This window comes from Rhinolophus sinicus, chromosome 17, assembly GCF_057876585.1.
Source record: "Rhinolophus sinicus isolate RSI-liver-muscle chromosome 17, RSI-T2T, whole genome shotgun sequence".
NCBI lineage: Eukaryota > Metazoa > Chordata > Mammalia > Chiroptera > Rhinolophidae > Rhinolophus > Rhinolophus sinicus.
The window spans coordinates 63,392,015-63,409,143 of NC_142517.1; the positions used below are offsets into that span (position 1 = coordinate 63,392,015).

At 38.8% G+C, this 17,129-nt stretch overlaps 1 protein-coding gene across 6 annotated transcripts in view; it reads right to left on the minus strand.

Annotated features, from left to right (window-relative positions):
• GTF2E1 (general transcription factor IIE subunit 1) overlaps positions 1–17,129 on the minus strand; it is a 36,194-nt gene that overhangs the window by 8,388 nt on the left and 10,677 nt on the right. For all 6 annotated transcript variants that reach the window (XM_019729638.3, XM_019729637.3, XM_019729642.3 and 3 more), the window contains 2 exons: positions 7,094–7,295; positions 1,329–1,570 (listed from right to left, as the gene is read on the minus strand). In XM_019729638.3, the coding sequence (XP_019585197.3) occupies positions 1,329–1,570; positions 7,094–7,295 (444 nt within the window). The remainder of the gene's footprint in view (positions 1–1,328; positions 1,571–7,093; positions 7,296–17,129) is intronic.

A 17,129-nucleotide genomic window follows, 5' to 3' on the forward strand; every position in this document is an offset into this window, starting at 1 on the left:
GTACGCTGTAAGTGGAAAAGTACATTGATACAAACAGTATGGAAAACAGTAAGGAGACTCCTCAAAACAATAGAACTAGCATATGACCCAGCTATTCCACCCTGGGTATTTATCTAAAGAATACAAAAATATCAATTCAAAAAGACATATGCACCCCTATGTTCATTGCAGCATTATTTACAACAGCCAAGAAATGGAAATAACCTAAGTGTCCATCAATGGATGAATGGATAGAGATGTGGTACACTATATACATACTGGAATACTACTCAGCCATAAAAAAGAATGAAATCTTGCCATTTACGACAACATTGATGGACCAGGCGGGTATTATGCTAAGTTAAATCAGTCAGATAGAAATGACAAATATCATGTGATTTCACTCGTATGAGAAATCTTAAAAAAAAACAAAACAGGGCCAGCCCGGTGGCTCAGGCAGTTAGAACTCCATGCTCCTCACTCTGAAGGCTGCCGGTTCGATTCCCACATGGGCCAGTGGGCTCCCAACCACAAGCTTGCCAGTTCAATCCCTCGAGTCCTGCAAGGGATGGTGGGCTCCGCCCCCTGCAACTAAGATTGAACACGGCACCTTGAGCTGAGCTGCCGCTGAGCTCCTGGATGGCTCAGTTGGTTGGAGCGCGTCCTCTCAACCACAAGGTTGCTGGTTCGACTCCCGCAAGGGATGGTGGGCTGTGCCCCCTGCAACTAGCAACGGCAACTGGACCTGGAGCTGAGCTGCGCCCTCCACAACTAAGACTGAAAGGACAACAACTTGACTTGGAAAAAAAGTCCTGGAAGTACACACTGTTCCCCAATAAAGTCCTGTTCCCCTTCCCCAATAAAATCTTTAAAAACAAAAAACAGGACAAACAAAACAAAAACAAACTCATAGAACAGAGATTGGCAGGTACTAGAGATGAAGGAGGTTGGGGGATGGGCAAAATGGGTGAAGAGGGTCAACTGAATGAAGGACAGTAACTAGATTTTTGGTGATAATCACTTTGTAGTGTATACAGATGTAGAATTATAATGTTGTGCACCTGAAACACATAATGTTATATACCAAATTTACCTTAATTAAAAATAAAGGGAGGGAGGGATTAAGGGAGAGAGGGAGGAAAAATTTTAAAACCTACTTCTTTTTTCAACTAAGTTGAGGGCTAATACAAGTACATTGTTTGGTTTTAATGCTTACTTCCTGCTATAATGCAATTGTTTTGGAAAACAGAAATAGGTCACCAATAAAACTAAGAATTGCCTAGGCTAGTTCTCACTAAGTTCATTTTCTACTAAACCCAAGACATATTCATTTTAATGACTTCTCTTACCTTCCTTCATCTCTTCAGAACTATATGCTCCTTGGACAGTGCTCTCTCTCAACCAAATAGGTCTCTCTTTGGCAGATTTCCCCTCCAGAGAGGCTCGATGAAGATCTTCTTGGTCGTCCATATTAATGACAACATTCTGAGTATATAAGTCCTCATAGGAGGGACCTTTGCTGGCCCACGCTTCCCGGTGGTGGCCCCCTGCCAGCCCAGCAGTTCCAGCAGCAGTTGCTGCACGGTCCTTGCTATATAAAAAGACAGAGGAAGACAGGAAGAAGAAAAATTAAAGTCTTGTTTGGAAAAGGAGGGCAGCAGGGGAGGTGGTTACTGAAGTAGTACAAGTAAATGCTATCTAGCAAACAGGCACAGATGCTTTAACAATTCTGGAAACCTCTCTTATACCTCGGAGTGAAAGTGACATGGGTTAGAAGAACACATTATATTTAAAGTTCCTCAATCACTGGATCACCTGGTGTATATAAATGACTGAGGTTTTACAGTTTAAGACATTTCAATAAATCTACTCAGGGAGAGGGGAGAACAGTATGGTGACAATCCACTTAAAGACACCAGTCTGGCAAAAACCTCTCCCAGACACATCTTTCATGAGTATTTTGTTTAAAAACAAAACGAAACACAAATTAAACATTTTTTAAAACATTCTCTCAGCTCAACCCAGAATAATTCAAAGTAGTTCTGTGTGCTTTTTTCCTTTTCTGTGCTGAAAAGCTAGAAAAGTATTCTGCAAAGCCGGACCTCAACTTGGAATTAATATTCTTCCCCTGCTACTCACCAAATTTGCTAGGCACAGATTAGTCTCTTTTCTACTGAGTTGTAGCTTTCCATCTCTGCACCTATGTTGACTCTCTGTATCCATTCTTCAACTATTATTTCTACCCTGTAGTCACCACGATCTAATTCTCAGTCGATTTTGTTTTGCTTTTTACCTTCACTACCCACGATCTTCTTAGCCTGTCCAGGCCTGATCATTTCTTCCCTTTCTTTAGTCACTTATTTTCATCTCGCTGAGTTAAAGTTTTCTGTCTTTCTGCTGCTCCCTGTTTTATCTGCTTGTTTCACTTTCAATCTGTTCCACATCCTTTTGAGTGTACCTGATTCTCTGGGTGTCCAGGCTCACGTCTTGTCTTTCTCTGCCTGCTACTGATGCTTTCTCTGCATCAACTTCTATGCAAGACTCTCTCGCCCTCTCTGTTGAGACAGCTAATGTTTTATCCCATAAACTATCTTCATGTTTCACGAGCCTCCTGCTCTGTACCTTTCCCCATATCTTTGCCTGTATTCCTTTCAGTGTCCACCGACTGACTTTTCTGCCCCATATTTCCCCTTTACATCTCTTCCATTTTTCTCTAAATCTTTTCCATGGATCCTGGACTGCTGTCTTCAATGGAGCCCTGTCTCATTTTGAGCCTAACCAATACTGCTTCATTTGTCTTTATGTCCTGTACCATTTTTTCTCTCATGAGCCATTCCCTATTTTTCCTTTTCTTTGGTCCTACTTCATGTCTGCTTACTCCATCGCTCTTCATTTCTTCGCAGGCCTACTTATACGTACTTGAGCTTTCTGCCTCATGCTAGTTGAAGTTTCTCTGACATGTACCATTATCTGATTGGCCCATTACATTTCTCCCTGAGAACACTGTTTCTGACCATCCTCTGGAGGTAACCCTGGGCATATCCCACCCTCCTATTCCCCTGTGCATAGCTACAGGCCCACTGCCACTTTGGCTACACAAAAATGCGCTCTCCAGTTGTCCATTCCATGCTGATCCAGTCATTTCATCCATGCCTGCCAGCTACAGCCTCTAGCTGTACGCAGGGCTGCCTGCAAACCACTCTTTCCCATGGCTTTTGGACCAGTTATGCGCTCTCGCATTCTGAGTCTAGGCTTACTAGGTGCCTCTCTGTCCCCAGTCCATCTATTTGTCTTGCTATACTTTAGTCTCACGCTACTGTTGCAAATTAACTGGTTTCTCTCTGCCTTTTCTTCCTGAATTCCTCTAGTGTTACTTTCTGCACTATTTACTAGGTTTGTCTCAATTGAATCCTTATCTGTCCATGTCATTCTTTTTCTTTCTTCTACCTGTTCCATGATGTCTTCTAAAAGGCTGTGTTACTGCCTTCACTATTACCCGACTCTGCTTACTCTGGTGTAAACTGCCTTTCTGCATTTTGGTCTTCTCCAAGCATTCACTTTTCTTTCTCTTCTCAAGGGGCCTGATCTGTGTGTAGAGACTGATGTGCTCACCCGACATCCTGAGTGTCTCCTCTGTCACCCAGCTGCCTGTGACGACTCCTCTGAATGTCTCTTCCAGCCTCAGCCAACATCCTAGCTGTCCTGAGCCTGCTCTGCATGCCCGTCTACCCCCAAATGTGTCTCCCTGAGCTAGTCACATGCCTTTCCTGTCTGTCTCCAAGCACTTGATGTTTCTCTAGCTCTGACCTGGCCACCTACACCCCTGTCCTTATCTGCCTCTCCTTCACCCATACTCTTCAATGATTCACTCACTCTTTCTGAAGCTACTGTTTCTCTCTGTATATAATCTTGAACACATCGTTTTCATCTCTGCCCTATCGTTAGCGTGAATTCTGAAGACTATCATATGAAAGTCAGCAGGTAATCAGTATTTGAGCAGAGAAGAACAAGAAAAGCAGAGGGGAAAAAAATAGGGCCATTAAAATAATGTTAGCACAAGACTGCGTTTGTTTTCAGTACTCCGTTACAGAAACTCAAGACGGGTTTTATTCCAGTTTGAGGCAGGAGAGATTTGACCACAAGTCAAACAAATTTTAAAATCTGGAAGAATTTTTTTAAAAGATATTTTTAACCATGGGGAGTTGACTACACAGATTTTATTTCTACCTTCATCAGAGATACAGACAGATCTAAATCATCAGCAAATGTGACACTAAAAATCTCCACGAGAGACACATAAGTTCATTCCTTCCGCATATTTAAATTTCTGCTATGGAAAAAAGGTATGCATTTTACTTAAAGATGACAAAAGTGACAATTCAGTTTTGAATCTTTTTACATTATTTAAGAAATTTTAGAACTTTTAAAAGACATAACTCTTAGGCATGAGGGAGGAATATTATTTCAAACTAAATTTTTAAAGACCTTTAAGGTTGAGTGTTAAATAAGAGATGATGGAAAAGGAGAGGCTACGGGCAAGGAATTCCATTTAAGAAAGACAGGAAAACTTTAAGTATCATTGATGGATTGACTTGCGAAAAGGCTGGAACTGTCTATCAGCTCTTGGGTTAAAGCTTCTAGTTCCACAGAGGCAGCCTCTGGTTATACCGATCTAGGTATAAGCTAGAATTTAATTGGTTACAGATCAGTAACCAAACTAACAATGATCCCACTTATTAAAAAAAAACAAACCATCAATGAATTACTATTATCTCTGAGCTCCCATGCCACTGTATTGTAGTTTTTCTGGTACTTGGGTTGGGGTGGAATGGCTATTACAGAACAGTTATGCTCTGAAACAGATCCTATAATACAGAAAGGCTAACCCAATACCACTTTCAGGATGTCATATCCAGGCAGTGGAGCTTGTCAAATGCTTGGTGAAGCCATCTCAGCCAGGGTAACACCTTATCACCTCACCCCAATAATCCTTCTCCTGACCACATGGAAACAACTGTACTCTGTTCTGGCTGGCAGCTCCAGGTACCCCATTCTATCTCTGCCTGCCTCCACTTCCCCCTTTCTTCCCTAGTGGCCAGGCTATTTGGAAAGTCTCTTCGCTGATCAGGTTATTTCCTCTGTTTCCTGGTTCTTCTTTATCCCTGGAGTTACCATCATTCCTAACAGTCACTTGATGCAGTGAATTGTTATTGGGCCTGTGGTGGTGCTGAACCACTCAGACTTGTCTCTGGCATGGAGGGAGGGATATCTAAATAAAGATCTGGAACAGGAGGCAGACTATGGTAGGTGGGGAGCATTAGAGACAGGATGCCAGTGGTGGTGAATGAATGCTATTGTGGGGGGGGAAGCACCTTGATAAACAGGAAAAAAACTATAGTTAGACGAGGAAACAGGAAAACAAGTCTCAGGTAGCATTATATTGTGTAGAAAGCAATCAGAGAGACTGCTGAAGCATACTTCAATTTGAAATAGCCCACAGACTTAGAAAATTATGTATTTGTAAAATCAATTTCCCTCATAGGCTTCTATGTTAAGAGTTCCAGTATTATTTAAGGGGACAGGAAAAAGGTACAAAAAATAAATTCTTAATAAGAGACCAAATGAGCAGTAACAAAAATTTAAGGCTATCTGTGATAAGGACGATATTGGTTGCCTAACAACTGTGGCTCCTTTGCTTATTGATTTTATTCAAATACTATGGCTATTTGCTCCAAAGAACTCTGGGACTTTCCCCAGCCCTAGGAGGTAAACCTTAACTGGTCTAAGCACCAATCATGTGATCTCATATCCTTTGCCAGATGCTAGTTAAGAAATAAGCATATAAAGCAATTCTGGCCAGTAAGACACTGAGGGATAGAGTAGATGAAGGTCCCTCTCGGAAAGACTTCTTCAATCTTAAAATAGGACACAAGGAAGGGTCAGTCCCTTTTTTCTGCATTTGGACATTTTCATCTCTTTCTGATACCTAGAAAGGCACGGCCTCCTTAGGCTAGCTCCCCTCATGGTCTCAAGAGGACAACCAACACGCTGAGTTCAGCAGAGTTATAAACATGGAACAAATCTAGATACTTGAGGGTGTAACTGAGCTGTGAAATTAATCCTGAACTGTACTCCTCAGGAATTCTGGTCACGCGAGAGAGGCTTTTCTTACGCTGAAGCTATTTCTGGTTTGGTCCGCAGTTGTCACAGGTAAAGGCATCCTAACTGACCCAGAGAGCTAGACTAAAAAACTCCTAATACCTTGTATGAATACCAAACTTTCTGTACAATTGGATTATTTTTAACCACCCAAAAGGAACTCAATTTGTTCAAGACTGCCCAGTACTGGCTTTTCTAGAGTATCAATGCCAGAGGGTACAAAATACTAAGAGAGCTCCTTGAAACTCTACAGTTACAACTTGGACTTTGGGTTCTGTGGAAGGGTGTAAACTCTAAGCTCTTAGCTCGACCCTAGGAGGAAAAAGCTCTACAGTAGGAGAACACTTCTCATTTATGCTTCTCAAAACAGAATAGAAACCACTTTTCACAGAATGGCAAAACTAAGGCTGCCTCTGCAATTCAAATATTAGGGTACACTCATAAAAAGAGAGAGCCAGAGTTAAGAAGTATTGAACCATAGGTAACACCCACTTCCCTTCCCTTTCAAGGAAGTTGCATTGAAAACTAAGGCAGGCAAGAAATGTGTAGTTAAAATGCTTCAAACACACAAATGTGAAAGCTGTATTCCATAAAGAACTTCAGCCTTCAGAACTTGGCTAGGAAAATTCAAATATCCCCAAGAGGCACAACCAATTTAGGATCAGCTAACAATTGGCTGAGTTGCAGCAGGCCTAAGCAGAGTGAGTACTTGAAGTCAAACAGGACTATTTAAAGATTTTCGCCTAAGGCCCACACGGTTCTGCATTAAGTACTAACAAACCTCATCACAGGTACGAGCTCAAAAGACAAGCGTCGCAGAGCTGGAATCTATGCATCCTTAGTCTTTAGTCTCCTGGTAAGTTAGTGACCCACCCATGCTCCCCAAAGCACAGACAGTGAACACACGGGCAAGGTCAAAAGTGTTCTCGAGGACAAGCACGGGGCCTAAATTCACCTTTGTTTCAGGGCTGGTATTTCTGTGGGTTCTGGCTCAAGTATTTCATAGGCCAAGTTCACATCCTCCGTCTCCCGAAGCAAAGCATAAATGGGCTCAATTTGTTCATTAAACCTTGCCAAAAGTGTGCGTGCATCTTTTTTGGGCATTGCTGATTCATCTTCTTCTACCTCTGTACTGCAAAAAGTACAGCGGAAAGTTCCTACAGAGAAAACAAAAGTCTCAGGTCAGGGAAGAGAAATTCTCAAGACTAGCCTTTAACGAACTGTTTATATCTCCACTCCACTGACGTGTTATTATTAAAACTTTCAAATATACAGAAAAGTTACAAGAGTCTTAGAGTGAACATCCACGTGCCCAACATCAAGGGTCTATAATCAACATTTTGTTATTTTGATTTATCACATATCATTTTTTGATCACATATCACATATCATTATGTTGCCTGCCTGCAGCATAGCAAACATTTTTTAATCATATCGCTAACAAATTTATACTACTTACTTTAACTTAAAACCAAATTTTTTATAGCTTAACAGCGTAACACATACCCTTTCCCCAAAGCCTTCTTTTTGCACATTATACATTTGAGTCCACATTATGGGGAAAGCCAAATAAATACCTGAAACCAAGTCTCTAGTCATCCTGTACATTATCACAAGGCTATTTCTTCAAACTCACTAACCACTTATATGTAAACAAATTTAACCAATCATTTCCAAAACCAAAGTTCAAGAAGCCTTTATCGTTCTTATTTCTATATCTCTCTTATTGAACTTGTAACTAACTTGTAGTAATTCCATAGAAACATCTAAGATTTTCCACATCTGCTGTCATTTCACTAATCCAGGCCACCATTATTTAGGCTGAAAAGCTTCCTAAATCCTCTCTTTGTACCTCTAGGTTCTTCCTCTAATTCCAAGTTCCCTATGCCACCATTTTTGTCATCTCATCTCCCTGCTGTAAAGTCTACCTGGTAGCTGGATTTCTAAAGTCCACAATATTAAATCTAAATTTCTCATCCTAACATTCAAGATCTTGTATAATTTGGCCCCAAAACATTACAACCCAACCACAGTCACGTAAATTGAAACAATTCAGACAATATACTAGACTTTAATATTTATTATATTGGTACAATGCTTTCTGTTTCTAAAATGCTTCCACATATACCTTTTGACCCTTATACCAATCCTACAAAGCAATGTCAGAACTGAAACTCTGAGGAGTTTTGTGATTTGTTCAGGCACAAAGCCAATAAAAGTAATAATAGCAGCTACTGTACACTGAGTGCTTACCAAGGACCAAGGATCACCAACCCCCTGAGGCCGGTAAAATTATTGCCCATTTCAATCTGCAAAATACAGAGGTTCTAAGAGGTTATGTAACTTGCTCAAGGTAATACAACTACTATTTGTGGGGAGGAGGCAGGACTCAAACCCAAACTATTTTGCTGAAACCCACACTCTTAACTATTACTGTCTACACAACTAGCCCCACTAGGATCTCCACTTTGGTACTTATTCCCAATACCAGGGATATACATCTTTCATTTTTAACCCAATTTACCTGAGGGATTAAGAGACCATACAAGCACTTAGTGCCTGGCACATAGTAAGTATGCAAACATTTCGCTTTAAAAAGCTCTATATGTGACTGATACATAACCCCACCTACTAGCCCCCCTCCCCTGGTAAGGACTAAACAAACTAGGCATTTCTGTCTCAACATCGCACTAGATCCTATTAATATATTTCAGTAGAATAAGTTCCTCTACTGCTTCTCACACATAAATAGCCAATACCATGTAAATTCTTTGTTCCTATATGCTCTTCGTCATCCATCTTCCTGCTGTCCAAATGGTACCTAATCTTTTACATCTAGTCCAAGTAAGTGAGAAAGAGAGAGAAAGGCAGCCTCTCACAGCTAGAAAATGCATCATTCATAACTAGGCTGATGTATTTCTGCCACACAGAATTGCACAGATCACCATCATCAGATGAGGTCCTCTGTGACCATGATGGAAGTGATATAAAACCAAGTCTGTCTGAGTCTGAGTCCAGACAAAAGCAAGGTCTGTACAACCACAGAAAACATGCCAGCTAACTTGGATGACTGCTTCTTTACAAATTACAGTTTCAGCCTCACTCTGTTCCACCTCCTAGGTAAGATTTATTAAGTCACCCAATCATAGAATTATACTCACTTCTTGACAACACCCAATCCAGAGCAAACCCCTACCACTTCCCTGAATCCTCCCCAAAATTACCTACCAAAAGCCCAAATGCTGTCTCTGTCCAGCATGGTCTTACTGTGACACTCCACGGTCCCCTATGGTGTGTGACTTCCCGTGCTGCAGAGAGCATCAATAAACCCAACTTAGTTTACCCATGGGAGTGTTACTGATGGCCTTTGACTAAGGAGCATTAACATAAAGATTCCAGCTTAACCAACTGGACAAGCATACTAGATACCAAAACAAAGACAAGAAGTTCTTTTTTCTTTGTGGGGAAAACATATCAAGTTGCTTTAAACATGTGAATCCATGTTGCCCGTTGGTCATCAAAATGGATATGTTAGAAGCGGACTTATTGTAACTACTTAAAGCTCAAGAAATTTAGACTAGAAATTCGGATATGAGAATCAACAACATATAGATGGTACTTAGAGCCAAAAAGTTGATCAGAATATCCAGACAGATTAAGGAGAGTGAAAAGCATAGGCAGTCAGGCTATAAACCCAAGGAAAGAGGAATCCTTAAGACAGAAATGGTAAAACCAGAGGGCTAGGATGGTACTTCAAGGGAGACATGGTATGGTGTTAATTTTTCCAGGTCAACAAGAATTGAAAACTGTTTTTTATATTTAGTAACAAAGGATAATCAGTAACCATGCATGGCTAGAGAGGTTTTAGTTGGTATGCTATCTTAGATTATTCTCTATTTTAGGCTATCTCAGCCTCTTCTCTTCAACAGAAATATAAAGAATATAATCCATGTGGGAGTTAAACAGATATATGAAAAAATGTTTCACTTCTCTAGCTATAAGGGAAATGCAAATCAAAACCAAAATGAGATACCACCTCACACCTGTTAGAATGGCTATTATCAACAAGACAAGTAATAACAATTGTTGAATAGGTTGTGGAGAAAATTGACCCCTCATATACTGCTAGTGGGAACGTAAATTGGTACAGTCGCTATGGAAAACAGTATGGAGGTTCCTCAAAAAATTAAGAATAGAATTACCATATGACCCAGCAATCCCTCTTCTGGGTATCTACCCAAAAAATCTGAAGACATTTATCTGTAAAAATATATGTACCCCTATGTTCATTGTAGCATTATTCATAGTGGCCAAGACATGGAAACAACCAAAAGTCCTTCTGATAGATAATCAGATAAAGAAGATGTGGTACATGTATACAATGGAATAATACTCTGCCATAAGATGACATACTGCCATTTGCGACAACATGGATGAATCTTGAGATTATCATGCTAAGTGAAGTCAGACTGAAAAAATAAAGAACCATATGACTTCACTCATGTGTGGGATATAAAACTGAAAACAACAAACGAACGAGACAAAGAAACAAAAATTCATAGACACAGACAACAGTTTAGTGGTTCAATAGGTCTGGAGTGGGGCCCAGGAATGTAAATTTTAAAAGTTCCATGAGGAATTCTAGTACATACCCGTGGTGGAGAGCTGCTGTTAAGTAATTGACATAATAAATATCCCAATTCTTTTTGTAAATGGATCACTTTGCACTAAGTAGTGTGCACAGAATATGCTCAATGAGAGAAGAAACTGGAATTGAAACTCACAGCTCTGTGCCATCTTTCTCTTCTCACACATAAGACCAAGTAGGCAAAAATTGGAAACAGCAAATACCAAGCCACAGAAAGAATATGCAGGCCAGATCTAAGAATGTGGCAGCAGGGAGAAAGTGCAGGCCACAAAGATTCTTTAGGTAAAGCCTGACAGATGATGGGATTAAGAGAAAAAGAAGATTCAATGATAACACATGTTTGATCATCTACATTAATAAACCACAAAAGAACTAAGAAATCTACTTTATAAATGCTGCCATGTCTTGTGTCAATAGTATTATCCAAATCTAACATGAGGGAATAAAGACTCAGAGAGGGTGAATTTACTGGGTCATAACTTAAAACCAAAATCACTAAGCCTGGATTCAAATACAAATCTTTCTGACTCGAAAGACTAAATCCATAGTACCATCCTGAATTACACATCACTTTCCCAACCTCTTATCATTCCTGCCAGATACAATTTAGCAAACTTTCCCCATGTATATGCATAGGCTCTAATTTCTTAAACTATGGACCAGAAGGAGAGGATTTGTAACATTTATTTAACAAACATTATGTACCTATCACGACCTGGCATTTACTCAGCTGAGTCCTACAATTGCCAGAGGATCAAAATATATCCAGTTGTAGGTAACTAACAGGTGTTAAAAGTAGGGAGAAAAAAAGATCTTTCACAAATAGATATTTCGAAATATTTTAGGGTTGTCTATTCAGTAATATATGAACGTCCCATTCTATGACTCAGAACTCTTCCATTGAAGATAAGTATCACTCCAAAATGAGAAAATAAATGAAACCCTCCTTAGTTTAAAAACAGGAAAATGCTTTGGGAATTTATCATAATCGAGGAAAAGGGCAGAAAATATGAGTCAAATTGAGGATTTTTCCCTCTTCATTCTGGTACATATAATGAATGGGTCATCAGCTAATGTCCAGAACTCACTGTCAAAAGGTTTGTCAGAGGTATTAGTTGCAACTGGACTATTTCCTATTATAAATAAGAACATAAGTGAATAAGCAAGCCCAATTCCTTTGCTAAGGCACAGGTGCTGCAGTGGGAGTCACACTGTCACACTGCAGGTGCGTCCTCAAAGCTGGCCCAGGAAACAGGGAGGATGGAATGTCTGCGGCTGCAGAGCACGCCTCCAGCACAGTGGCACTGACATTCCACGGACTTCCCACCATCCTGCCTTCCTAAGTCGAGCCAATCGTCCTCTGAGTTGCTTTTGTGGCGCTCACACGCTAGTGGAGAGTAGTCAAGACAAAACGTAACATGGGATGTTGATACGTATAATAAAGAAAAACAAAGCAAGGGAAAAGGGTAAAAAAAAGGAGCATGATAGAAAGGGGTATTGCTCTCTCATGCACAGGAAACTCGGGGAAGGCCTCTCCGGTATAGCAATGAGTGAGCAAAGACTTAAAAGACCAGGCATATGGACATTTGGCCGAGAGGAAAGGAAACAGCATGTGAAAAGGCAAGTAAAGTGAAGGCACACCTGGCGCATGCAGGACACAGATTAAGATGGTCAGTGTGGCTGTTGTGAGTGAACATAGGAGAGAGTGGTACAAATAAAGTCTCTAAATTGGGGGGATAGGGGGTGAAGGAGACGGGTGGGTAGATAAAAGACCTTATAAATTCTGCTAGCGTCTTTGACTTTTCTGAGTGAGGAGAGAAACCTTTGGAGGGTTTTGAACAGAACAGTGACATAACCTGAGGTCTTTTTAAGAAGGGTCACTGGCTGTTGTGACAAATAGTCCAGAAGAGCAACGAGAGTAAAAGCAAGGAGACTAGCTAAGAGAGTGGTGCAGAATCTCCTCAAGAGATAATGGCTTAGATAACTTTTCTGGACAATCCTATGAAGCAACTTTGAATAAACTCACCCTCACTAAAAAAAGCTTCCAGGAAAAACAAACTAAAACAAAAGATGATTAATAGTTCCACATTAAAACCAAGTAACGAGGACCAGATTTCCCAGCATTTTAGTGAGATAAAGAAGCAACTACAAAACTTCAAGACATATCACTAACACATGTATTTAATTTTACCATACTGTAAAAATCCAACCACCATATATACCTTAGGAAGCATATATGGACATTGTTTCCCCTCCCACTGAATATTTTATGGATTATGTACATATGAAGAAAGGGAGTGAACTGGGGAAACTCGGGAAATTAAGACTGCCAAAGAATTGTAAATATTATTCTCCACTATGCCACAATGCATTTCTGAAAATGGAAAAGTTAAATGGAGCATATTTTCTATATGAACACTATTAAAAACTATGAATTTCAATTCTTAACCAGGACTTTCAAATTAACCAAAAGTGACTAATATCAGCTCCTAAGGGCAGTGATAAAACAATCCCAAGCCTCTTTATACTGTTAAAATGTCAACTACTCTCCAAATCAAAGGGTGTTATGAAATTAGAGTTGAGAGAAATCATATATGGTATAGAATATACTGAGCTTATCTTTTAACACATGTCAAGAAAGGCCTAGAATGATTAAAGGATTTGCCCAATGTAACAGTTACTAACATAGCCCAAGACTAGAAGTCAGGGCCCTGGAATCCAAATCACTGCCACTTCACTGTCCTATACCACTGCTTTAAAAAAAAGAAGAAAAAAGAAAGAAAAAAAACTCCTGAAAATGACATGTCTACTGACTATGCAAAAGGACCCAATAAATAAATGCTCTAAAAAACCCAACAAAACTGTCAGAAGTTGACCAAGCATTAATAACCATAAGCTATTATAACAACAAAATATTTAATTAAGAAATCACTTTGCTTTCTTAGCTTTCAAAAGGGCTCTGGGTTGGGGGAGGATTTCAGTGGGGTTGGGAACGTGAGGTAAAAGGACGGGAAGGATACCCACAAAACCTAATAGTTAACACATGCGAAAGCCGGTGAGAGTGGGAGAGCATAGAGAGGAAAAACTAGGTTTGCCATTTTAGTCTACATATTTTTCTACTATCTGAGTCCTTACATTTACATTTATATATTACATATTTTCAGAAGAAAACAGGTGATATTTTGAATCCTCCAAAAGCACTCAACTCCCTCTTAACCAATATGCAGAAGTTATTCTTTGAAAGCATTATCAAGTTATAACTTCTATAACTCAAAATGTTCGGGGGCATACATATTAAAATGTTAGTCTCAAACTGTCACCTTTATTCTGTCTAATTTCCAAACTTTATTTCATAAAGCAAATTTCTTCAGTTTAATTGGGCAAGGAAAATGTATGGAAAAAAGAACTATCATAAAATAATAAGAGACATGACAGGAACACAGTTATGTATTTCCTATAATTATTTTACCTACAATAAAAGGGAATTTGAAAAATCATCCTTTAACAACTCACAGCAGAACACATAACACTGTAAAATACTAATTTGCATGCAAAAGAAAAAAGCAAGCAGGACATATTTTTAAATTTGGAAGACGTCAAATGTATTGATGTACATAATAAAACCCCACACCACAAAAATCAATTTATTAATGAAATTGGCTTAAATGGATACATCTAGATTTGGTCTAAATCACACAACACTCCTAGATTCTGTAACTCATTATAAAATGGAAAAATGTACTATGCCGGGGAGGGAAAACAAAATATTGAAGTACGGTACTTGGGTGCATACTAAAGCATACAATAAATTCTATAAATTGGGCCTTAACCAAATTCATCTCAACATGCAGGGAGCAGGCAAAAAGTCTGTGGTTCTGATCGACTATTTGAAAGACAATAATCAATAGAATATTGTATGTAAGCATCGAAACTAAAAAGCAACTCTTCACAAATAAATTAGCTCCTAGATAATCAGCACCAAAATACAAAAAAGATAAAACATGATTTATTTTAAAAGCGCTCAAATCTTCAAGATCAAACTCAGCAAAATTTTTTTAAAACTCAGACTGAGGGGGGAGGAGAGAGGGAGAAAGATAAAAGAGGGAAGACACTTGCTCCTTACTATCTTCCCACACTTGTTTTTATTTTTTTTTAACTTGTTCTAGTAATCATCCCCTCTACACCAACCCCCCCCAAAAAAAACAAAAAAAAACAAAAAAAAAACACACCTCTGAGCTTTCCAGTATAATTTTCTAATGAACCCATCCTGGGCAAGATTCCAAATCAGCAACTGAGCAAAACAATCCTAGAAAGATTTCTTTTCGTATTTGTTTTTCGCCTTTCAGGAATTGAAAACACTGCTTTTATAAGACACCTCCTGTCCTAAGTGGAAAGAGACGAAGACAGGAGAAAGTAGCGTGGTCTTTGAAGGTAAACATTAAGTCTCCAAAAAGTCTCACAAATGTGGGACTCTAATAGCTTGAAAATGTTAGGTTAAGGGAATTGAAGAGGAATTGTCATCAGGAAACATGTCTGTCTATAAACCAAAGGCTTTGCCTGCAGTCACAAAGCAAGAAGGGACTCATGACTTAACTCCAAATTTATAAATAAATATCCCAAGTAGATATGGAGCTTACCTGAATATTCCTAGTGACTCAGAACTAACCACAGACAGAGTCACAATTTCCATTGTTGGCTATTTTTAAGATTTATATGAGACTTATTTTATTTAACATTCAGTTATTAAAGGTTTCTTTTACACTAATTCTAAAATCTGTGTATGTCTTTTTCATGGAGCCACACAAAACAAGCTGAATCTCCCTGAAAGCTATCATGTTCTTCCCTAATATTCAACCTAAACAAAATATCCTAAACATTTAAATAAGCCTTAGATTTATTACTTTGTAAGATCCTCCTAACCTTAAAGTACAACATAGGCATGTATACATGTACCCACACCCATCCTTTGATGAGATGAACTACATAAAACAATCTCTAAATTCTTATTTCTAAGATTTTATTACATATACACTTACATGATTCCTTTTTTAAATTTCACTTATTTCAAAGTTTATTTAAAATGGGATTTGCAGGTAGTTCTATTTTAAATTTTTTGAGGAATCGCCATACTGTTTTTCATAGTGGCTGTACCAATTTGCAATCCCACCAACAGAGTACAGGGTTTCCCTTTTCTCCACACCTCGCCAACACTTGTTTGTTGATTTATTGATGATGGCCATTCTGACAGGTGTGACGCGATATCTCACTGTGGTTTTAATTTGCATTTCTCTGATGATTGGTGATGTTGAGCATCTTTTCATATATCTATTGGCCATCTATATGTCCTCGTTGGAGAAATGTCTATTCAGATCTTCTGCCCATTTTTTAATTGGAGTGTTTGGTTTTTCGGTGTTGAGTTGTATGAGTTCTTTATAAATTTTAGATATTAACCCCTCACCAAATGTATCATTGGTTAATATCTTCTCCCGTTCAGGAGGCTTTTTGTTGATGCTTTCCTTTGCTGTGCGAAAACTTTTCAGTTTGATGCAGTCTCATTTGTTTACTTTTTCTTTTGTTTCCCTTGCCCAAGGAGATAGATCAGAAAAAAAATGCCATTAAGAGCGATGTTAGAGAATTTCTTTTGAGTTTACGGTTTTGAGTCTTATATTTAATCCGTTTTGAATTTATTCTCATATATGGTGTAAGAAGTGGTCTAGTTTCCTTTTTTTCCATGTTATCTTCCAGTTTTCCCAACACCATTTATTAACTAGACTGTCTTTACCCCAACGTATATTCTTGACTCCTTTGTCATAAATGACCATCTAGGTGCGGGTTTATTTCTGGGATCTCTATTCTGTTCCATTGATCTATGTGTCTGTTTTTATGCCAGTACCATGTTGTTTTGATTACTATAGTCTTATAGTATACTTTGATAACAGGTAGTGTGATACATCCAATTTTGTTCTTCTTTCTCAAGATTGCTGTGACTATTTGGGGTCTTTTGTGGTTCCATATAAATTTTAAGATTTTTTCGTTCTAGTTCTGTGAAAAATGCCATTTGGTATTTTGATAGGGATTGCACTGAATCTATAGATTGCTTTGGGTAGTGAGGACATTTTAATGATGTTAATTCTTCCTATTCATGCGCATGGTATGTGCTTCTATTTATTTGTATTTTCTTCAATTTCTTTCTTCAGTGTCTTTATAGGTTTCTGAGTACAGGTCTTTTACCACCTCAGTTAAATTTATTTCTAAGTATTTTAGTTTTTTGGATGCAATTGCAAATGGCATTGTTTCTTCATTTCTCTTTCTGATAAATATACTCATATGCACTCCTATGTTC